The sequence below is a fragment of the Lontra canadensis genome, unplaced genomic scaffold, assembly GCF_010015895.1.
Source record: "Lontra canadensis isolate GAN:19392208 unplaced genomic scaffold, GSC_riverotter_1.0 scaffold30, whole genome shotgun sequence".
In the NCBI taxonomy this organism is placed as follows: domain Eukaryota; kingdom Metazoa; phylum Chordata; class Mammalia; order Carnivora; family Mustelidae; genus Lontra; species Lontra canadensis.
Window position 1 is genome coordinate 20982403 of NW_022631024.1, and position 23339 is coordinate 21005741.

General features: G+C 52.9%; 1 protein-coding gene across 1 annotated transcript in view; it reads left to right on the forward strand.

Annotated features, from left to right (window-relative positions):
• The window catches only part of CACNA1B (calcium voltage-gated channel subunit alpha1 B), a 143807-nt gene that overhangs the window by 93533 nt on the left and 26935 nt on the right, over positions 1-23339 (forward strand). Inside the window, exons 27-35 of the mRNA XM_032865594.1 lie at positions 2078-2215; positions 2983-3184; positions 3460-3624; positions 3911-4021; positions 4436-4519; positions 17942-18058; positions 18413-18478; positions 20004-20095; positions 22453-22597. Of these exons, the coding sequence (XP_032721485.1) occupies positions 2078-2215; positions 2983-3184; positions 3460-3624; positions 3911-4021; positions 4436-4519; positions 17942-18058; positions 18413-18478; positions 20004-20095; positions 22453-22597 (1120 nt within the window). The remainder of the gene's footprint in view (positions 1-2077; positions 2216-2982; positions 3185-3459; positions 3625-3910; positions 4022-4435; positions 4520-17941; positions 18059-18412; positions 18479-20003; positions 20096-22452; positions 22598-23339) is intronic.

Sequence of the window (23339 nt, forward strand, 5' to 3'; positions counted from 1 at the left end):
GGGGAACTAGGGGAAGGGGAGGTAGGGACTGGGGTGGGTGCTGAGCAAGGCAGCAGGGACGGCTCCTTCTCCCCCCCGCAGGCGATGGTCCCTGTCGCCTCTGTTCACGCAGTGTTCTCTGGTGCGAGCGTGTCACCACGTGCCTGCCGCTCTGTGCCTGCTGGGCACGGGGGATGTTTCCAGTCGGAGGCCTTCCTGACTCGTCTGGGGCACACTCGGGCTTTCTGTCTTGTGCTCTTCAGCCTCTCTGACGTGGGGCTGGTGGCCCTTCTCTGTGGTGTGATTCGTGTGGTAGCCAGTGATGCTGGGTCCTCCCCAGGTGATGGACTGCTCAGTGCTCCAGGAAGGGTCTGGGCGTGGCTTCACCTTTTGTCCTGTATGGGCTGTCTCTCTCTTTCTAACTGATTCGTAGGAATTTTGTAAGGTCCTAGATCACCATCCTTTGTCAGATCTATGGTTATGGTTGTCTTTTTCTCCTTTGTGGGGTGTTTCAACTTTTTAAAACGTGTCTTTTCCGAAAACAAAGTTGTGATTGTAGTATAGTCCACTTTATCTCTGTTGTATCTAATGGTCTTTGTGTCCTGTTCAGAAAATCTACCTGAAGGTCAGGGAGAAGTCCTCTTACGTTTTCCTCTACAAGTTTTATTTTTGCCTTTCCCATTTGGATCTGGGATCTCTCTGGGGTTGATGTCGGTGTGTTGGGTGAGTGTGGATACAGACGGATTTCTGTGGGTGGATACCCAGCTGGCTTGACACCAAAGACCTTTATTTGCAAAGACCCATCCTCTCCCCCATTCCGTGATACGCTTTGTTTTTATTAAGGTATGATTCCTATGATTCATCCCCTGAAAGTACACAGTTCAGTGATTTTTTAATGCACTTACAGATATGGGCAACCATCACCACAGTCCATTGTAGAACATGTTCATAAGTTAAAAATAACACAAAAACTCCCATGTCCTTTATTACCCACCAGCTCTCCATCTCTAGCCCTCAGCAACCGTGAATCTTTTTTTTTGTCTTTACAGATTTCCTTGTTCGTCTAAAGGAAATCATAACGACGTGGTCTTTTTTGTCTAACTTCTTTCATTTTTGAGGTCACCCTCACTGTAACGTGTGTCCGAACGTTGTTCCCGTTTATGGTTGGATTTTATTCCATGCTGCGGGTGTGGCCCAGCGTGTCTACCTGGTCCTCTGTCGACGGGCATCTGGGTGGTTTCCGTCCTTTGGCTGGTGTAACTGATGCTGCCGTGAAGTGTTTGTGTGGACGGATGTTTTCATCTCTCTGGAGTGGACCCGTTGCCCTGGACTTGATGGGTCCGTGGGGATCGGGCTCCTCCAGCGTGGCTGACCTGGTCTGTATTCCCAGCAGCAGTGGGGGAGAGTCCTCATTTCTCCACATCCTTGCCAGTTCTTGTTATTTTCCCTTTTAAAAACTAATTATCGCTCTCCTCCTGGGTATAAAGTGGCATCTCACTGTGGTTTTCTTTTGCATTTCCTGGATGACTCCTGATGTTGAACGTCTTCCGTGTGCTGATGGCACGTTGGTATACCTTCTTTGGAGAAATGCCGATTCAGATATCTCATCCATCTTTTTAATTGGGGCACTTTTTTTTTTTTTGTAATTGATTATGATTGTTCTTTATATACTCTAGATCCAACTCTTACCAGAGAAACAATTTTCCAGTATTTGGTCCCATTCCGTGTCAACGAGGCTCTGGAGCACAAAGCTTTCCATTTTGACGGCGTCTGCTTTACCTCCTTCTGGGGTTGGCGTCCGTCTAACAGTCGTTCCCCTCATTCCGGGCCCCCAGTGTCATCGTCTCACAGCTTTCTAGTGTTAGCTCTCACCTGCACGTCTCCAGTCCATTTTGCGTTGCTCTTGTACCTGGAGGGAGGTGGGGTCCAGCTTCCTTCTTCTGCGAGCGGCCCCTGCTGCCCAGCGCTCTCTGTGAAGAAGACTGCTCTTCCTCCGTTGGACGGGCAGCCCTTCCAGAAATCAGCTGGCTGTAGACAAACGTGTGTACTTGGATCCTCTGTCTTTATGCTCTGACCTCGTGTGTGTCTTCGTCACCAGGGGCCAGTATCTGGACTACGAGAAGGAGGAGGTGGAGGCCCAGCCGCGGCAGTGGAAGAAATACGACTTTCACTATGACAACGTGCTCTGGGCTCTGCTGACGCTGTTCACGGTGTCCACGGGAGAAGGGTGGCCCATGTGAGTGCTCACTGGCTCCATGTGGCAGAGCAGGGAGAGCAGAGGGGCAGCTCGGGCAGGGAGTCCCCACCCTGCGTCCAGGCATGTTTTAGTCACCCGGCAAATGCCCCGTTTGCCCCTCCCGGGGCAGACACAGCTCTGCTCTCCAGGAGTGGGAGGAGCAGGAGATCCAGACAAGGTGCACAGCACAGCGATCTCCTGAAAATCGTTTCTGAATGGTTGAAGGCCAGAGGGAGGATGGGCTACTCCGTATCTCCCTGTCCTGCCCTTCTGGCCCCAGTTAAGGGTGGGCAGAGGGATGTATGTGTTCTGTGCCAGACTGGATGACAGGGGACTCCCTTTGGGGCTGGGAGGACCACCACTCAGAAGGTGGGATCAGTGCTGTGTCTGGAGCCCAGGGCTTTCTAAAGGCAGGTGAAGCTGGGCATGAACTGGTGAGCTGGGCATGAGCAGGTGTGAGCCAGGAGTCAGCAGGGCAGGGCAGAATTCCTGGACCTCCACCTGTCCTGGGGTTAGGACCTCTGGGCCCCGGAGACCGCCCCTTGATGGCTGTCCACCAGCCCCGAGTACAAGCCCATTGGGAAGGTCGTCTGCCTCAGGAGACTGCAGTCCTAGGGAGCGGGCTAGGGCCCACAGTGTTGAGCACCCCCTTCCTCTTGCTGTCCCTGGGCTCCGGTATGGAGGCCTCACCTGTCATACAGGTCTTGACTTTCCCATGGCTCTGTTCCTCGGGTCCCCCTGACACTTGGTGTTTGCCCTTGGTGCAGGGTCCTGAAACACTCCGTGGATGCCACCTATGAGGAGCAGGGCCCCAGCCCTGGATACCGCATGGAGCTGTCCATCTTCTATGTGGTCTACTTCGTGGTCTTCCCCTTCTTCTTCGTCAACATCTTCGTGGCCTTGATCATCATCACCTTTCAGGAGCAGGGGGACAAGGTGATGTCTGAATGCAGCCTGGAAAAGAACGAGGTGGGTGGCTCCCTCTTCTGCCTCATGTGCATGTGGGCCGTGGATGCTCTGCTGGTTCCCCGATGGGCAGCAGAGGCAGAAGCACTGGACTTCCCTTCCATGTGGGGCTCACTCACTGCTGCAGAGCCGGCAGCCAGCACAGGGGGTGGGGAGAGAAGGAGGAGGCTGGCCTGGGCCGCCTGCGAGGGTGGAAGACATGGGTGGGATGCTCTGGGTGCTCCGGTGTGGGGGTCCCTCTTCCCCCTCTGGGTGCTCACTGCCCCTTCCCCATGCAGAGGGCTTGCATCGACTTCGCCATCAGCGCCAAGCCCCTGACACGGTACATGCCCAGGGACAAGCAGTCGTTCCAGTACAAGACCTGGACATTTGTGGTCTCACCTCCCTTTGAGTACTTCATCATGGCCATGATCGCTCTCAACACGGTGGTGCTCATGATGAAGGTATGTGGGCCTGGCACGGGGGACAGTGGGGGATAGCTGGGGTGTGAGAGAGCCGCCGGCGCGGCTGATCACATCCTGGGCAGCATGGGGTGCCTACTCTAGCCCCGTGCCCAGGGTTCTCTGTGGGCTGAGACAGTGTGTCCTGGGAGAACACGGGGAGAGCAGGGACGGCTGTCCCTACCTTGGGCAGGCTGGTGCGCAGCTCTCTGTGCTCTGGCAGGAGGTCAAGGTGGGGCTGTCGGGGGGCAGCCGAACCGGCGGCTGATGGCACTCATTCCCCACGCAGTTCTATGATGCACCATATGAGTATGAGCTGATGCTGAAATGCCTGAACATTGTGTTCACGTCCATGTTCTCCATGGAATGCGTGCTGAAGATCATCGCCTTTGGGGTGCTGGTAGGTGTCTTGGCTCCCTCTTGGCCTTTTGGTGGTCTGCACTCTGGCTCCCTCTCTGTAGGGGACCCTTCAGGGCCTCGGAGCATGGAGCTGGGAATTCCCTGAGCCCCCAGAGCAAATGGGACATTGCCAGGGCCCCGAGGAAGGGGCTGCTCCTGTGCTCTCAGCTGCCTGAGCTCCGCCCCAGCCCAGCTCCTGGAGACAGGCAGGGCCATGTTCCTCCTCTCTCGACGTATAGCTTTCGGTTCTGCACCTGCCCAGACCCACAGGTGTTTGCTTACCCAGCTGTGGTGTCCCACCTGGGGTGGCCCACCTGTCCCTCTGCTCCTTTCTTGATGAGGACACTTCCTGCGGCTCTGCGCCTGGCTTCTGCCTTGCTAGCCTCCAGCAGTAACTGCTCTTTTTTCTCTCTAGAACTATTTCAGAGATGCCTGGAACGTCTTTGACTTTGTCACTGTGTTGGGAAGTATAACTGATATTTTAGTAACAGAGATTGCGGTGAGTAGCATTTCCTGTCCTTCCTCCAGGGCCCCAGACTGGTTTCCTTCTGGGTGGGACTCCCTTGGGTGTACCTCCAGGTCCTGAGAGTTAGGACCCCTCTCTCTTGCCCCAGGAGCCCCTGGAAAGAAGGAGGCTTCTCTCCAGAGGTGGAGTTGGGGGTTGGGTATTATCTTGGGAAATGCATTTTCTTGGATAAGAAAGTGGTTTCCAAAAGGTCTTCTGGTCTGGTGGTCTGAGAGTCACCTAGGAGCTCCATCAGTAATGACTGACCTGGAAGACAAGAATCTTTTAAATCTGCGTGTGTCTAAGAAATCGAACAACTTGGCACCAAATTACATGAAGTAAATTTAGACTGTTTTAGAATATCAGGTTTGTTTTACGTGTGTGTGCGTGTGTGTGTGTGTAAATAAAATGAGATTACTTGTCCATATCATACACGGATTATGGGCGAAAACTGACCAAATGCTACAACATAAACTTGTCTCAACAAATGTCACAGAATCTGAATTCAGGCATGAAGTTAGAATTAAATGGCAAAACATCTCCTCTCTGTCTTAGACTGGGTTCTCCAGGAGCAGGCACGGAAGTGGGGCTCTTGTACAAGTCGTTCTAGGAGGCGCTCCCAGGCAAAACCGTGCGAGCGGGGTTTGTGGAAATGGGTGGTCAGCGAAAAGCATCAGGAGTGTTGGATCTGGAGCCCAGTGTCGGGTGGGTTTTGTTCGTCCCCCAGGGGGCCCAGAGACAAGGGGGCCATGGCTCAGAGCTCTTGCCTCTGCACTGGTCAGTCCACAGCTATGGGCCGCACCTGGAGTTCAGTGGTCAGATGCCTCCAGCCCTCCTGAGTGCACCCCATGTGGAGGCTCTGGCAGCCCTGGGGAAGAAGGAGTACCAGTCTGCATGGTGACAGGGCTAGATGGGAGTGCCTGACTGACTGCTGTGATCCCAGCCCCTCTCAGCTCTGCGCACATCTCACACCGGGTTCACTTCCCTTGTTCTTCAGGGTGGCTGGGGCAGGGGGTCGGGAACACCTGGAGCTGGTCTGAGTCCAGGGGAGGCTCACGCACATGTTCTTCGTGTCCCTCTCTTGGGGTCGCCTGACTGGTGGCCAGCCTGCCGTGGCGCGGGTTGCTGGGCCGGATCAGGGAGCCTACAGTGTCACCCTGTGTGGCCCAAGCCCCAGCTCGTCACACTTGTGTGGTTCTGGCTGACATAGTATGCCGGTCGTCATTGAGACTGGTCATAGAGCATCTGGAAAGGCCCTGGTGAACCCCCTGATTTCCAGACAGACTTCTTCCTGCCCTGTGTGGTGGTAGCTCTGCCCTTCTCAGTGACCAGCATCAAATACCCTGGCCAGCCGGGAAGCTCTGCTCGGCCTGCTGGTCTTATGGCATGAGAGGCAGCAAGTGACAAGGGAGCCACCATGACAGCATTCCACAGTGGAACACTTCATGACCCCTTGATCCAGGACCTCTAGATTGGCCAAACCGAAACTTACAGAGTTGATGAGAACGCAGTCTGAGCTGGCCTGCTGGAGGGTAGGGAGGGGGCCACCCCTGCTACCCCCTCTTGCTTTCCGGGCCTGTGCAACACTGGGACACCAGCACCATCTCTTGTCTGTCTGCTCACCTTGAGGGACGTATCCCAGCCCCATGAGGCAGTTCACTGAGCTGGCATTTAATCTGGGCCTTTAGGAGGCTCTTGCAGCGTTTCAGGAGGTTCCCACCTCCTGAGTGATGTGGACTGGGGTACGCCCCTAGACCCTGTGTCGCCGGCTCCTGTGTACCTGCCTGTGCGTGCTCTGAGCGGATGTTACATGGTACCCAGTTGGGTAAATTCGATGCTGGTGCAGGCCAAGGTATTCCCTCAGCAAAGACAGACCCACACCCAGAGTGTGAGTGATCGCAGGTGAGTCAAACCACTGCCACTTCCAGCTGAAAGGGTTCCCATGTAAGCCAATTATCACCAAGTGGCTGGTTGGCAGCCTAAAGCATGGTGCGCTGTAGAGGACTCCTTGACTTCCGCGAGTAGCAGGCTGGGTGTTAGGTGGGGCTGTGGCTGGGTCAGCTTTGCTGAGAGGGAGCCCACCTCCTGAGCTCAGGCACAGCTTTCATCTCAGCCGTCAAGGTCACTCCACTCACAGATCTGCTGGTGAGGATAGAGGCTGGCCGTCATCTCGTGGGTCAGCCACCTCAAGGCCTGGTTTTTGGTGACCCTGCAGCTGTGGGTGGGCACCGAAGTGTAATGCAAGGGTTGGCTGGGCCCATCTGGATGCTTTTCCTCAACTTCCGTTACCTCCGGAGCCGTGGCTAAGCTTTAGCTCTTGCCTGCGGTCTTGTAGTCAGTACCACAGGCAGCTTCTTTGTCCTTCCGGGCCGTGGCTGATCAGGTTCCCCGCCAGGAACTCTGCCTTGCCACTGTCCTTCTGGTCGCCTCTGGGTGGGGTTCTAGTGAGGCTGCCCCAGTGTATTGAGGTACTGCTTCGGAGATTGGGTTTGAGTTTCTTCTCCCGGCTTTAGCGATCTTCTCATGATATGTTGGGGTAGGAGTGAGCTAAGGAAGACAGGTGCAGCAAAGGTGAGAGGCCTGGGGCACTGGGCCACCTGTCATGTGACTCTGTCCTCTGGATGTGCTTGGGTTTGGCCCTGGATGCAGCGGTTCCACCATAACACCAGATTGTTGGCAGGCCTGCTACACACACTCCTAAGGACAAGCAGCAGAGCCGTGGACACAGTTGTCTCATGGTCAGACGCGGTCTCCACCAGGGCCCAGTAGCCAGGAGCGGACCCTCCCATGGGTGAGGTCTTCAGCCAATGACATGGCCTTGCTCCAGAATTGTAGGTGTTTGTGTTGACCTTTCTCTGCGGGCTTTCTGGGGACTCCGCACGGCATGTCTGCCCACTGCAGACACCAGCACCGTGGGGTCTTGCGTCTCTCAGTCCAAGTTGTCGGGCTTCTGGTACTGCAGCGTGGGTCTGAATCTCCCTCCTCTGAGTCCTCTCAAACCTGGCAGCTTTGTGTCACCTGATAAATGGCTCAAAGAGTATTTCCTCAGTGATGCATAGCATCGTCAAACTCAAGGAAGCCTGCCCGGAGCAGGAAGTGTGAGGTGTGAAAACCAGTTTGTCTTGCCTCATATCACTGATTGTAGTAGTTGTATTTTACCTAGAATATAATGAAAGATCATTCTAACCCTAAACAAAGTCTTTTTTTTTAATATTTAAACTTTATTTTATTTTTCCAGTGTTCCAAGATTCATTGTTTATGCACCACACCCAGTGCTCCATGCAATACGCGCCCTCCTTAATATTCACCACCAGGATCACCCAACCTCCCCACTCCTGTCCCCTCCAAAACCCTCAGTGTATTTCTGAGAGTCCACAGTCTCTCGTGGTTTGTCTCCCCCTCTGATCTCTCCCCACTCACTTCTCCTCTCCAGCTCCCATTGTCCTCTGTGTTACTCATGCTCCACTAGTAAGTGAAACCATATGATTGACTCTCTCTGCTTGACTTATTTCACTTAGCAGAGTCTTTTCCAGCCCCATCCACATTGATACAAAAATTGGGTATTCATCCTTTCTGATGGAGGCATAACACTCCATTGTATATGGACCACATCTTCCTTATCTGTTCGTCCGTTGAAGGACATCTTTCCACAGTTTGGTGACTGTGGCCATTGCTGCTATGAACATTGGGGTACAGATGGCCCTTCTTTTCACTACATCTGTATCTTTGGGGTAAATACCCAGTAGTGCAATTGCAGGGTAATAGGGAAGCTCTATTTTTAATTTCTTAAGGAATCTCCACACTGTTTTCCAGAGTGGCTGCACCAACTTGCATTCCCACCAACAGTGTAAGAGGGTTCCCCTTTCTCCACAACCTCTCCACAACCTCTCTTTGTCAATTTTTGCCATTCTAACTGGTATAAGGTGGTATCTCAATGTGGTTTTGATTTGAATTTCCCTGATGGCTAATGATGATGAACATTATTTCATGTGTCTGTTAACCATTTGTATGTCTTCTTTGGAGAAGTGTCTGTTCATGTCTTCTGCCCATTTTTTGACGTGATTATCTGTTTTTTGAGCATTTGAGGAGTTCTTTATAGCTCTTGGATGTCAGCCCTTCGTCTGTATTGTCATTTGCGAATATCTTGTCCCATTCCATGGGTTGCCTCTTTGTTTTGTTGACTGTTTCCTTTGCTCTGCAGAAGCTTTTGATCTTGATGAAGTCCCAAAAGTTCATTTTCCCCTTTGTTTCCTGTGCCGTTGGAGGCATATCTTGAAAGAAGTTGCTGTGGCCGGTGTCGAAGAGGTGACTGCCTATGTTCTCCTCTAGGATTCTGATGGATTCCTGTCTCACGTTGAGGTCTTTTATCCATTCCGAGTTTATCTTTGTGTATGGTGTAAGAGAATGGTCGAGTTTCATTCTTCTATATATAGCTGTCCAATTTTCCCAGTACCATTTATTGAAGAGATTGTCTTTTTTCCAATGGACTTTTTTTTCTGCTTTGTCGAAGATTATTGGACCATAGAGTTGCGGGTCCATATCTGGACTCTCTACTCTCTTCTACTGGTCTATGTGACTGTTTTTGTGCCAGTACCATGCTGTCTTGGTGATTACAGCTTTGTAGTAAAGCTTGAAATCAGGCAATGTGATGCCCCCGGTTTTGTTTTTCTTTTTCAACATTTGCTTAGCAATTTGGGATCTCTTCTGGTTCCATACAAATTTTAGAATTGTTTGTTCCAGCACTTTGCAAAATGCCGGTGGAATTTTGATCGGGATGGCACTGAAAGTATAGATGGCTCTAGGCAGTATAGACATTTTAACAATGTTTATTCTTCCGATCCATGAGCACGGAATGCTCTTCCATCTTTTTATGTCTTCTTCAATTTCTTTCAAGAGCCTAAACAAATTTTTTAAGTGAATAGAAAAAGAGTGAACATCCCTAACTACTGATATGAGACTAGTACAACCTGGACACCAGAATTATTTAAAAAATAGAATATAATAAAGGAAGATCATACTCCACACTCATTCATTAGCATTGAGTAAAATGCATCAGAGAGTCTAATTTAGATTAGCAGATCAAAGGATACTATTAATGTGATCCTGTCATTGGTGCAGAGAAGATGTTCAATAAAACTCAAATTGTATTCATGATAGAAATTATTAGCAATGTAGGAATTATTGACCTGATGGAGAGAATTTACCAAAAATCCTGCACTAACATCATATGATGGTGGAATTTGGAAAGAATTCCCTTTAAAATTAGGAAAAGACCGTACCTGTCAGCACTCCTTCTTTTCCAACATGGAACTTCAGGGCCTGGTTGGTTCAGTAAAGTGAACGTCAGCCCCGTGAGGATTAGAGGTGTTTGTCCAGTTCACCGCCACATTCCAGGGCTTGGGTGTTTGGTAGACACTTGTCGAGTGAATGAGACAAGAAAGATCAATAAAACACCCAAGTATTAGAACAGAAATAGGCAAAGCTGCCATTATTCCTGGATAACATTATTATCTGTAGATCCGGAATCCTCTTGAGCCAAGAAGAGCGTTTGGCACGGCCGCTGAGTCGAGTACCCGAGTGAGTAGCCGACCGCAGATCACGACTGCGTCAGCAGTCCCACCTACAGCCCTAACGATGCCCTAATACAAGATCTTTATGTGGAAAAGTCCTAACCCTCAGTGACAGATAGGAAAGGAGACTTAAGCAGACGGTGTTAGCACGTCAATACTAAGTAGTGTCAACTTCAGAGATGGTTCTGCCCAAATTGATCTGTAGATTCAATGTAATTTCAATAAGTGAATTTGTTTTTGTTTTGGAAATTGACAAGTTGCTTCTAAAACTCATCAGAAAGGGCAAAGGCCCCCTAAATACTCAAGATACTTAAGAAGCGGAGGGTGCTGCTGGGGCAGTGGGCATGGAAAGGTACTGTTCTTGTTGGTGATAAGACTTCTTATAAAGCTAGAGTGTTAAGACTGTGGTGCTGGCTTGGGGAAGAGTAAGTGAGCCAATGGACGGAATCAAGAGCCTAGAATCAGAATCACTCGTGTATGGAAACTTGATACATGATTGTGCTGCTTAGTGGTGAGATAATTCAACAATCGATGCGGGTATAATGATGATCAACATAGTGAAAGATGGAAATTGGATCTTCATCCATTCACAAAAAAGCTATTTCAAATGGATGAAAATACTTAAATATAAGAGGAAAAAACTTTAAAACTCTTAGAAGAGAATACAGGAGATTCTCTTTAAGACCTCGGGATAGGGACTGATTGCTTGAGCAAACTATAGGAAGCACCATCCATAATTTAAAAAAAAATTCTGTAAAATGAAGAGTTTCTGTTCATCGAAAGAAGAAAAGACAATCCATGAAGAGGAAGGGGATATTTGCATCACATCCGTTCACTTATCTGTTATGAATCCCTTATAAATTATAAATGGATGAACCCATTATCCATTATCAATATTTATGCACTGCCTATCACATAGTAAGCAGTATTCTAAGTGCAGGGACAAAAGATGAAAATCTGAGTTTCATTCCCCTAAGAGGGACGCAGTGTCACACGATGAGAGGCACTGGGAGAAGGCAAAGCAGTGAAGGGTTATGAGACACGGGACCGGGGGCGGGGGCTTTGACGGCTGTGTGCCCAGAGGAGATGTCACTGACTTGGTGACTTGCCAGCGAAGATGTCTGGGTCTGGGAGGACGTGGAGCAGGGGTCCTGAGGGAGCAGCCCTGAGCCCTGCACCCACCCAGCACCTGCAGCATGACGAGGGGTGGAGGGAATGGGGGAAGGGAAGGATCTGCAGTTGCAGTCAGTTCGGGATTTTATCTAGAGTGAGGCTGGAACAGGCGGGGCATGATCTGTGTTTCCAGACCAGAGGTCCAGCTGAGAGTATCGTACAGGGCACAGGCAGAAGCAGCTCGGTGGGTTAGGGCTTAGCTGGTTATCCCAGAAACAGACCCTAAGTTCAGTGCAAGTCATTCATTTGGGAGGTGACCTCAGGGGTACCTGGGAGCAAGGAAGTGGGTCAGGGAAGGGAGGCGGCCAGAGTATCGTGTACTCTGAGGGCAGTTACCACCGTGGGTCCTCATTGGGAGCCCTGAACCTCCGTTATCCCTGCAAGTGGCAAAGCGGCTGGGGTATTTTTCAGCAAGTGCTGTTAGCCACTAGCCGAAGGCCGCTGGTGCGAGGAGGCCACGGAATGTTAATTCTCGACACCTGTGTCCTGGTGTGGGGAAATTCTCGGGAAAAAAAGCTGCAGATGCTGACACTTGAGTGTTGGGCCTGGGAGAATACGAGTGCCACTCAGGGAGCCCAGTAGAGGGGCTGGGGGCTTGGGCTCATGTGAGAGACCGTCGTTCTGGATGTGTTTTCCAGTAGAGCTACTGGTGGAGCAGCGGTCTGGGTGAGAATTGAGGCAAGAATGGCGTCCGATCTGAGCGCGTGGGGACATGGGTTATCTGTCATTGAAATGGGAAAGACTGGGCGGACCAGGTTGGTTGTGCACTGTTTGTACATGTGGCCTGGATGCAGCGTGTGCGCATTAGGGCGGGTTGCCTGTTGGCCTTCCGCAGGACCTGTCCAACAGGCCGTTGGACAGACGTGCCTGGAATTTGGAGGAGAGAATCGTGCCAGTCCTACGCTGGGGAACCATGAGCCTGTAGGATGAAATCAGAGCCATGAGACTGGATGAGGTCAATAACAGAGAGCAAGAATGAGCTCCTCAGGCCTCGGATGCACCGACATTGATTGACAAAGGCGTGGTCGGAGGGCAGAGAGGTTTTCTGAACCATTAGTGAAGGTTAGTGTCCAAAATGTGCAAGGCCCTTCAGTGAATCATTAAGAAAAACAGAAGCAACCAAATGGAAAAATGAGCTGAAGGTGTAACTGGGCATTTTGCTAAAAGAATGAGAAACAGAAATGACCAATGAACCTTATTTGTAATTAAAGAAACGTAAAGTGAAAGACATTGAGATGCCCTTTCATACCCTCCGGTTTGTCAGACAGGAATTCCAGCCATGCCAGTGCTTAGCAAGTGGGTCAGCCAGAACCTCCACGCTCCTGCTGGGAAAAGTGTGGCGATCCCCAGAAAGTCAGGCGTAGACGTGCCTGCCGCTCGGGGATTCCCTCTTAGGTCATGTGCCAGAGGGTGTCCGGGCAGGTGACCCAGAGACCCTCTCACACAGAGGTTCGTGGCTACGCAGTTCACGGCAGCCCCGGAATGCACCGGTTGTGACCGCCCGTGAACAGAGTGATGCGCCCCACGCACCAGAGGGTGGTCTCTGCATCAGGAGGGAAGCCCCTGAGAGGCAGTTTGCTCGCCGTCAGCAAGTCTGCCCAAGTCTGAGAAGGCCGCGTACAGTAGCGTCCCATCACAAAGGTTAAGAGAAGCCAAGTATAACACGTTTTCAGAGTTTGTGGTAAGACAGTAAAGAAAAGAAATTGTTAACAAGAATTACAGGTAGCTACTACGTCTGGGGAGGACAAAGGGAGACAAGAAGGGCTTCGAAAGTCTTGGTGACATTCTGTTTTCTTTAAGTGGGGTGATGGATGGGTGGACATTTTATTCCTTTTCTTTAAAATGTGCATCTATACACATATTTATACATATTCTTTTGTGTATGTGGTATGTTTTGTGGTTTTAAAAAATTAACAATCCAAACAATAGGGGGAAAAGTTCTGAGCTGCCATTTTCATGCAGAAACCAAGGATGTTTGTCACAACAGCCATTGGCATTGTGGCATTGCCCAGGCGCTTCTCATCCAGGAATAGTTTGTACCAGTGTGGTTGCTGGGAGGAGCAAGCTGACTGCTGATCCCTCCGGTTCTCATCCTTGGACACAGCAGTCTTTGTTCCCCAGATAGAGGGATCCAGACACCGAGCTTCCATCTGCAAGGACACAGCTCTGGGGTTCCTTCATGGGCGTGTGTCCTCTCAGAGAGGGCAGAATGATGAGCAGGTATCAAGGGTGAGGGTTGCCAGACGTGCAGAGTGCATGATGCCTAAATGTCTTCTGGGGAGACCTCTGGCTCCAGAGAGGCCCGCACACAAGGCAGAGACCTTCTGTAAGCAGGAGGCCCGGTGTCCGTCCCTCAGCTATTGGACACTCGAGGCCTGGGTGGCTTGTGGTTGGATCAGACCGCCCTTCAAATAAGCCCTCCATGGTGGCGGCCGTCAGCCCCCGATGCCCAGCAGGGCTGGCGGGAGGAATGAGGTACCGCTTGGCTCGGAAGCTCTGGTGGCTCTGGCCACTAGCGCTCCCGTCCTCCACCCTGTTCTGCCCAGAGCGGAAAAGATGGAAGGGAGCTGGCGTGTGGATTAGTGGCGTCTTTATTTTTGTTCATTTGTAGTCACTTCATGTGTTACTTTGTGAATGTACTTTTTTTCCTTAGGCAAAAATATGAGTGTCAGTTCCCACCTCCCACTTAATCAAAATAGAGTAATAGCCTTAACCAGGGTCGTGTAGAGACAGCATCCCCAAGGAAGCATAAAACTGACATTGATTTCTTTGCCTGGAAATAAAAAAACAAGTGTCTGTGAGTCATCTTTGGATTTGCATTACAAACAGGAATGCAAACGAGCGCCACCCTGTCTGCATAGCCTCCAGATTTCCAAAATATTTGATCTGGTGCATTTTAAGCAAAATGTGCAAAGTTTACTAAAATCCTAAAATTTTCCAGTGAGGTATTCGAAGTTTGAGTTTTTGCTTGTGTTGATGACTCATTTTCTCTTTTGTTTTCTGTTTTTGTTCTTGATTTACCGTAAACTACCTGCTGACTCACGCCATCCAACCAACATACAATGCGAAAACCATGTCTCCGTCTGTATGTTGTGCACCTGCTGCTCAAACATCCCAATTTGTAAATAATACGCAAATACCCATCCATGAAAACATCACATATAGGAAACGGTTGGTTTCATGACTTTAAACAGTTCTTAAAACTCCTTGCTTTGCTTGCCCTGCTCCTGTTCCTTCTCCTGTGAGCCCTCACCACCGCCTTCCTGAGGCGTGTGGTCAGAGTCTGGCAGTCCCCATCCCCTCTGGTCTCTTCTCCTCAGCATCTGGGGTCCAGTGGGGGCTTCTGAGGGCCCTCCCGGGGACTGTTTGATTCAGGAACTGGCCTTGGGTCTTCTGAGCCAAGTGGGTAAGTGCCCAGCCAGTTTTTCCTGTTGGGATTGGGTTCAGAATCGGAGGGATTTTGTAGGGCATGAGTTTCGACCTGATCCTGTGGAGTCCATGGTTTCTCTGGCACCATCTCCCTTCTGCTCTGTCCCCATCGAACCCACATACAATGGTGGTTCTCCCCAGTGGCCTCTGATGATGCCTCCTCTAGCATTCTTCCTGGAATTGCCCTTCCACGGGGAATCCTCTCTGGGCCTCGGGGCTGGAGGGGATTGGAGATTGTGTCTCTGGGATTCAGAAGGGGTTGTTTAAGGCCTGAACGGAGCGGGAAGAGGGTCTGTCCCCAGAGACAGCAGAGCACCTGGCTCCTGTGTCCAGCCTTCACTGGCCCGCTCGTGCACGCTTGCTCCGTGGGCTTGTGTGGGCTGCGGGTGGCGTGAACTGGGCCTTCCCCAGGCCTTCAGGAGTATCCGACAGGAGAGCAAAGACACCAGGAGCAGATGGAACTGAGGCTGTGACCGGAAATTCATATAAAGTAGCAAGTATTTGAGATCCTGTTACAGAAAATGAACATTAATGATCAAGTATTTCACAAGTGGAGAAGATCTTGAGGTTTTGAGAAAATGCCATTTGATGCAGAAATATTTGAGTCAGTCCCCTCCATGGCCGTTCCCTGTCCCCTTGGGAAGAGCCCCCTGCCCCCGTGCCCTCCCTCTTCAGAGTGCACACAGTCACATGACACGCTGAGCACCTTGGGGTCTGTTCCTCCTCATCGTCCTGCCAGGAAAAAGCCAAGTATGAGAGCAGTCTGTTGCTCGCTTGCTGGACCTTGCTGCCAGCATGGAGTGTGGCAGCCAACAGATGTGCACAGGACGCAGGGGATGCCTATCGGGGTCTGGGGCTCCCCTTTGGGGGGTGTGTGTCACGATGCCTGGCGTGCCTTTAAATCCCTCAAATCTCTTGATTCCTCAGCATCTGGGCACAACATCCTAATGTCCCCGTCTTGTGGGTGAGGAAGCCAGGGGCTCAGAGGAGCTGGGGACCAGGGTACCCTCAGGGTGAATCATCCGCCACGTTGCGGGTTGTGATAATGCCTCTTTGGGGTGCCCTAGACCTTCCCAATGCCGAGGCAAGTGGCAGGAAGGGCCTGGCTTTGAAATGTAGGTGATTGAAATGTAGGCTTTGAAATAAGGTACTTGGGGCTCTCTGGTGTGACAGAAACCATGGACTCTGGGAGGACGGGGCAGGCCCTTTCCACCACTGAGGGGCTGGCTGAGGCCAGAGGTGATGACGCGTGGCCGTGGGGAGGCTGCCGTGTGCTTGCTGACCGCCCCCCCGCCCCCGTTCTCCCTCATGCTGCTTGCATGCTGGTGCCTGGCAGGTCCCGCCCTGGTGCGGCCCCAGAGTGCTCTGCCTGCCACCCCGTGCTTGGGGTATCTGTGGCTGCTGTCACCATCCGTCCTCATGGCTCTCTCAGGCTGTGTGTCTGTGCCCCCCCCACCCCCCTCCCGAGTGCCCCCTGGAGCCCTGAGGAAAGACATCTGGGGGGAGGGGTGAGAGCTTGAGTCTCAGCAAAAAGTAGGCCAGGGCCTGTGAGCTTTGTGTTGGTGCACTGACTATGTGCACGATCAGTGCCCTCCCCTGCCTTGTCCTCCATCCCTTCTTTCTCACCCAGAGCCTCTGTATTCCCAAGAATCTCTAGGTGCCAGTGGCCTGAGCAAAGTCCTTTGGGCTGGGCAGACGCTGACTGTGTTGTAACAGTCTTGGGCCCTCCAGATGCAAGTGGGCAGGTGTGGTCCAAGTGGGACCTCAGAGGAGGCCCCGCACTTGGCGGCTCCCTCACCTTCCTCTGCTTTACTGCCTCATGCAGAGGATTTCCCAGCGCTGTAGACGAGGTCTCCCTTCCACCGCTGTGCCGGTCCTCCCGAGCTGACTGGCTCACCTGCAAACCTGGGGCCTGCAGGGCGAGTGTGGGTGTTTCCTGTGCCACTGAGATTCTCTTGCCCCAGCACAGCAAGCAGGTGAGGGAGCTGTAGGCAAGCCTGTTTGCCCTCCAGGATCCCACCCCGTGGTCCACTTCTGCCTTTTGCTGATCCAGCCCCTAGTCAGCACCTCCTTGTGACTACCTCGTGCCTCCCACCTCTAGCCCCCTAGCAGAGACAGACTAGAGTCCCCAGCAACCCCCACCCCAGTGGGAACAAAGGGGTGGACAAGGCTGGGTTGGGGCCACGGTCCTCAGAAGTGGGAGTGAGACCTGCCTGTCCACTGAACGCTTCGTCCCAGCCAGGACCAGCTGGGCAGCTCTGGAGGGGGGACAGGCAGCTCTCCCCAGGCTCCCCACAGCCCCTGCACGTGCTCTCCCACTGCCGCTCATTGAACATGTCGTGTTCTCTTCTGTCTCCATTGGACCACTGAATCTGGCGATACATTGTTTCTAAGCCTGAGCTGCTTGCCTATGTTAGACACCCAGGTGTCAGGGAGCTGCTGTCATGCGGGCACCTGGTCTCTAAGCAGACAGAGGCCGGGAAGCTGCCCAGGGCCACAAGCACACCTACGTCGTCCGCCCAGAGTCGTGCTCCCTGAAAGGGATGGGCTGATAATTCAAGGTGCCCCTGGGCCCAGATGGAAGGCTCACTCCCCCTCGGATGAGGGAGCCATGCTTGACATCCTGGGATCTCTGCCGCTGGGAGCATTCGTGGATTTCCTGAGTGGCTTCCGTGGTGTGGGCAGTGGGATCGCCCACACTTACACTTCCTACGGTGACTTGTCTGCAGGCACCATGAGCAGCTCTGGGGGAAATGTTTGCCCCTCTGCCAGGTCCCAGGCAGGCAGGGGCTTTGCTAACCATGCGGAGAAGGGAAGGGCCCCTCAGAGGCTCTCCGTGGAGAAGCAGCCCTGCCCGGCGCTTGCACGGCTTGGCTGTGTCTCGCAAGAGGCGGTCCACGTTGGAGGCCCATCCACAGGTGGCCCCCTGGCTCCTCTTGGCAGCAAGGGGCTACTTCTGGGAGTTCGTCTCTCTCCGTCCCTGTCGGGTGCAGGGGAGCCTAGAGCAGAGGGTTTCCGTTGATTTGCTGCATGAGAAGTGATTGGCAATGACAAGCTTCACTTTCGGAAGGTTTTTCTGGTGGCCGATTGATGCTTCTCTCCTTTAGAGCAGTGACTTTCTGTTTGGTCTCTCTTTGGATCCACTTTCCTTCGGGGCACAGCAGGTCTGGGAGAGGCGGGTGGGAGGTCTGCCGTGGTGGGAGCTGATCTCCGCCAGCTTGAGAACAGCCTGTCTTCCCCACAGAACAATTTCATCAACCTCAGCTTCCTGCGCCTGTTTCGGGCCGCCCGGCTCATCAAGCTGCTGCGCCAAGGCTACACCATCCGCATTCTGCTGTGGACCTTTGTGCAGTCCTTCAAGGTGAGACCCGGCCCAGCTCCCTGAGCCCCGGAGCGGCCCTCCTCCTGGAGGCCCCTTGGTGCCTGTTACCCTGTTGTGGTTTACAGACCTTCTAAGTTGCCCAGACAGTTCCTCGGTCGTGCTCACTGACCCTGTGGCGAGGCGCGCGACTGCTTAGGGATGAAGGAAGCGAGGCCGCCTCTTGGTAGAGGGGCTTTGTGGTCAGTGGGGTGGCTCTGTGGCCGCTGAGGTCTGAGCCAGGCAGACCACCATCCCCTCTGCAGACAAGGTCCACCATCCCCTCCGCAGACAAGATCCGAGCCAGGCAGCGGGGCAGCCCCCTGGAGCTCCCCTGTCCTCTGTGTGTCTCCACAGGCCCTGCCCTACGTGTGTCTTCTCATCGCCATGCTGTTCTTCATCTACGCCATCATCGGCATGCAGGTGGGCGCGCTGACGGGACCGGGGGCGGCAGGGTGCTGGTCACGGTCACCAGATGGTACCTGTGACAGAGCGACACTCAGGGAACTTTGCTTATGAGGCAGATACCGTTTTCAGGACTTTATGAACTTAACTCTCAGAAAGGCTGTTCTATCGATGAGGACACTGAGGTTGGGCACCCCGAGTCTGGGCCTGTCTCCCAGAGTCCTCTAGTGAGGCGTAGTGCCCCCGTCCGTGGCCCGTGGTACTGTGCTCTGCCGTGCTCCTGAGTAAAACCCCACGGGGCTGTTAGGGTGTCGGTGGGCTCATTGGACTGGGTGCTGGCCCCCCCTCGCCGGTGGAGATTTGAAGCACATGTACCCCAGCCGGTCCTCTCAGTCCAGAGAGCCGGCCTGACCCTTTACAGGAGATCGTATGTTCCAGAAGAAAAAGTCAGCAGGATCGAATCGGGTCACTATACTGTCAGATCCAGCTGGGAGAATTTAGATCCCCTTCATTTCCCCAAGAACCTTTGGTCAGCTGTTTGGAAAAACATTTATGAGACACAAAGCAGTGTTCCAGATTTGAATCTTGGGCATCGGGCCACTTTTCAGCAGTAGGGTAGGAGTTGGATCCCAATGCCAAATTACAGTGGAAGAAGCCACTGTCTCAAAGATTAGGTGCAAATTGATTTTTAAACTCTGTTTCAGGGATTGAAAAGCTTCTCTTGCTTTAAAATTTGCTGATACCGGATGCTCTTTAAAATGTATTTTTCGGGGCACCTGGGTGGCTTAGTGGGTTAAGCCGCCGCCTTCGGCTCAGGTCATGATCCCAGGGTCCTGGGATCGAGCCCCGCATCGGGCTCTCTGCTCAGCGGGGAACCTGCTTTCCCCTCTTTCTCTGCCTGCCTCTCTGCCTACTTGTCATCTCTGTCAAATAAATAAAATCTTTAAAATAAATAAATAAATAAAATGTATTTTTGGCTGCTTTTTTTTGTGGATGTATAAGACCGTAAGGGTCACTGATCTTTGTTTTTGGTGAAGCTTTGATAGTTCCTAAGTTTTTCAGCCAGATTACAGATTTTAAGCCACGTATAGTTACGGACTTGTTTGCATTCCTAACCCAAAAAAGAAATGAATTAAAATGGATAAAAAGCCCATTGTGGTATTTGCAAAGACACTTAAAAAGAAACTTTCAAGTTGATCTCCTAGCTATTATCACAATAATTCCCACCTCGTAGTCACTGATGACAGAGTGAACTTTCTAGTGCGTCCGTCTTCCATACAGAGCGGCCCATATACGCTGAGTTCCGGCCGCGTTTTCACTGGGTGTGCGGACTTGTGCCTGCAGACACGTGGAGCTGGCGGGGGGTGGGGGCAGTGACACATTTGGCTGGAAGCACAGGCCCCTTCAGCCCCTGCTGCAGTGGAGGTGGCTAAGGGCTGTGTCCTGGGCCTTGTGGGTCCTCACGGGCACACACCTTCCTCTGCCTGGCCACAGCTCCAGGGGTCCCAACAGCACCAGCCTGCAGCCTTCTTTCTCCTTTCAGGTTTTTGGAAATATTGCGCTGGATGATGACAGCAGCATCAACCGGCACAACAACTTCCGGACGTTTCTGCAGGCCCTGATGCTGCTGTTCAGGTGTGTTGGTCAGGGGTCAGCACAGGCTTGGGGGCTCCTCCGTTCAGGAGGGACGGGGTGTGTGCCAACCCAGCTCGGGCTGGGCTCCCCTAAGTGGGCCTTCCCAGTTTCTTCTCCCCTCTTCTTGGCATCCTTCCCTAAGGGTTCCTGGGCCTCAGGGCAGACGGAACGCAAGCCTCCAAGGGAGGTCAACCTGAGAGCCCCAGGTGTGAGGCTGGCCTTGACCACGTCGGCTCAGGTCGCCGGTGGTGGCCAGAAGGCCTTGGTGAGGCTGCGGCCAAGGGTCTGGGAGGACAGAAGGTGTCCAACAGGATCTTCTTCGGTGTGCTGGCTGTAAGCTTTCCATCTGCTCACCTTGTTGACTGCAGGGTCTGTGGGACCGGGGGAAGCAGGGCAATGGGGCTGCTGCTGACAGCGAGTGTGCTACTTAGTGACCCAAGGGACTCAGCTGACCAGACTTGCTGGTGTGAGTGTGCCTCCAGCTGCCCCTGGGGCTCACAGGACTGCGGTTCCCTAGGCTTTCTGCCCCAAGTCCAGCGTCAGAGTGGCTTGGTCCTGGCTCAGGTGCCTCCTGGTGAGGATGTGCTTGGGAGGCCTGGGGGCACCTGTTGTCCTGAGACGCGGCACACTCTCCGCAGACTGGGGGCTGTTGACCCTCCCTGTTTGGGGTCTGAAGGGAGAGGGGCGAATGTGTCTTCCCGCCTCCAGAGTCTCCTTCAGTAAGGCAAGCCCAGCACTGTGACCCTCGGAGGGAAGAAAGGAGCTCTTTGGATGGACTTGGGGAGCAGGGGGGCTGACATAAGATGCCACCCGGGGCTCCTTCTTGAGGTTCCCACATGTGTGTTTCTTTTCTTTCTTTCTTTCTTTTTTTTTTTTTTTTAAAGATTTTATTTATTTATTTGACCGAGAGAGAGATCACAAGCAGGCAGAGAGGCAGGCAGAGAGAGCGGAAGAAGCAGGCTCCCTACTGAGCAGAGAGCCCAATGTGGGGCTCGATCCCAGGACCCTGAGATCATGACCTGAGCCGAAGGCAGCGGCTTAACCCTCTGAACCACCCAGGTGCCCCCACATGTGTGTTTCTTTATGCAAATGCTTGTAAGGCCTAAGCTGGGGCAGCCCCACACAGTTAGTCCCAGGGAGGGCCTGTGGGGTTCTTTCCATGGAGGGAGAGCAGACGGGTCTGATTTGCTAGGCTGCCTGGAGAGAGTTGGCTGACTCTTGTTCTTTCAGTCAGAGGCCTACACTTTCTCCAAATGACATCGTCTCTCCAGACTTTAGCTGTTACGTTCATTTCATCTCTTCATCTGTTAATGTCCTGCTTCAGGCTGCAATAGTTGAGGCAGGCCTATGAAACCAGCCGCAGCTGGAAGTCTTTGTTCTCAAAGATCTCTTTTCCTCCCTGATCTCTGAGTCACATAGGAATGCCCATGTCAGTCAGGCCTGGCACAGGACAGCTGCCCTCTAGGAAAAGCCCCCTACTCCTAGCCACTGGTGATGGACAGTGGGCTCACTTGTGCCCAGAGCTGGCCACACGGGCACACCAGGTGGGGGGCACCCAGGCCTCTGGTTTACCTGCAAGTCTGCGGGACCTCCGGCCCGTGTTCTGACTGCATATTGGGGACAGATGTCCATGAGGAAGGTCCTCCATGGTGGCCGCTCAGGGTGGGGTTGTTCGTGGTGTGTTCCGGAAGCGCAGACGCTGCTGTGGCTGGAGTGGGCTGAGCAGAGAGAGAGAACGGGCTGCAGGCCGCACAGAGTTGCGGGCAGTTGTGTGCATTTTGGATTTGCAGTGAGTTCGGGGGTCGTTGAGAGAAGTGACCTGATCTCACCTGTGTTTGTTGGACCCACTTAGGTGTTGTGGGGTGTGGAGCAGGAAAAGCCACTCGGAAGCTGTTGCAGAGCTCGGGGAAGGTGATGGTTGCCTAACCCAGGGTGGTGAGAGGCAGTTAGAGTCCAGCTGTTCTTTGGAGGTAGATGAGCTGATGAACAGGGGTGGTGAGAATGAGTGGAGGCAGGGATGACTGCGACCTGTTTGGCCAGAGAAACCGGAGGGGTGGAGTCCCCACTTGTTGAATCAAGGAAGGCTGGGATGGCACCTGCTGTGGGAGGGGCCAGGAAAGGCTGTGTTGGCTTCGAGGGGCTCAGAGGTCCGTGGAGGGGCACTCACCATGGTGCTGGCTTCTGGTGCACTGCCTTATTTTCAGTAACTAGTTCTTTCTAGGTTAATGATCAGTTTGCAAACCTAATGCCAGAGGATTCTGAGCCCAGTGAGGGTGTGCACTGGAGCCCGCTCTTCTGGGAACCCTTCTGGTCTGGCCCTTCCTTTGTCGGCCTCACGGCTCTGCCCTTCTTCTTAGGAGTGCCACGGGGGAGGCCTGGCATGAGATCATGCTGTCCTGTCTCAGCAATCAGGCCTGTGATGAGCACGCCAATGCCAGTGAGTGTGGGAGCGACTTTGCCTACTTCTACTTCGTCTCCTTCATCTTCCTTTGCTCCTTCCTGGTAAGTCCTGGTCACTGTGCCCATGTGTCCACCTGTCTCAGTCCATCCCAGGTCCCCCTACGTCTCTCACAGATCCCTGGTACTGATTCATGTCTCATTGCAAGCTGATTTTGTGTTGATGGTCCTGTGTCTCCGGAGATGATGACCTATAAAAGGACCTACTCTGTGATGACCTCCTGTGGGCCTTTCCTTCTCAAAAAGGGTTTTAAGTTTCCACAGGACACCTGTCCTTTAGCCTTTAGCCTCTGTCACAGTGGTGAGTTACAGAGAAGCAGCACTCCAGCCAGCGTGCCTGGGGTGGACCAGCCTTGGGAACTGGGGCAGTGGGGAGCTCAGTGGACTGGGTCCTGGGGGCATGGATTTTGTTCCAGGTCAGTAGACACCTCTGGAAAACTTGGAGCAGGGGCATGACACAATCTGGGTGACGTTTCCAAACCTTGCTCTGGCTTCTGATCAGGAGAGGCTGAAGAGTGACCGGGGAGGTGGCTGGAGGTGACGGTGCCTAGAGAAGGGTGGGGACCAGCAGGACGGGAGATTAAACATGGGCATGAGAGCAAACGAGGAAGAAAGCAGCCCCTGCAGTCTGCTGGTGTTCTGGAGAGAAGCCCTCGTCCATGGCCAGCAGGGGTGTCAGGTGGTGCGGCGGCTGTGGAAGTCAGCATGGCAGCTCCTCGATAAGGGAACGACAGATTGGCCGTCTGATCCAGCAGCTGCACTCCGGGCACATGCCAGAGCTGAGGGC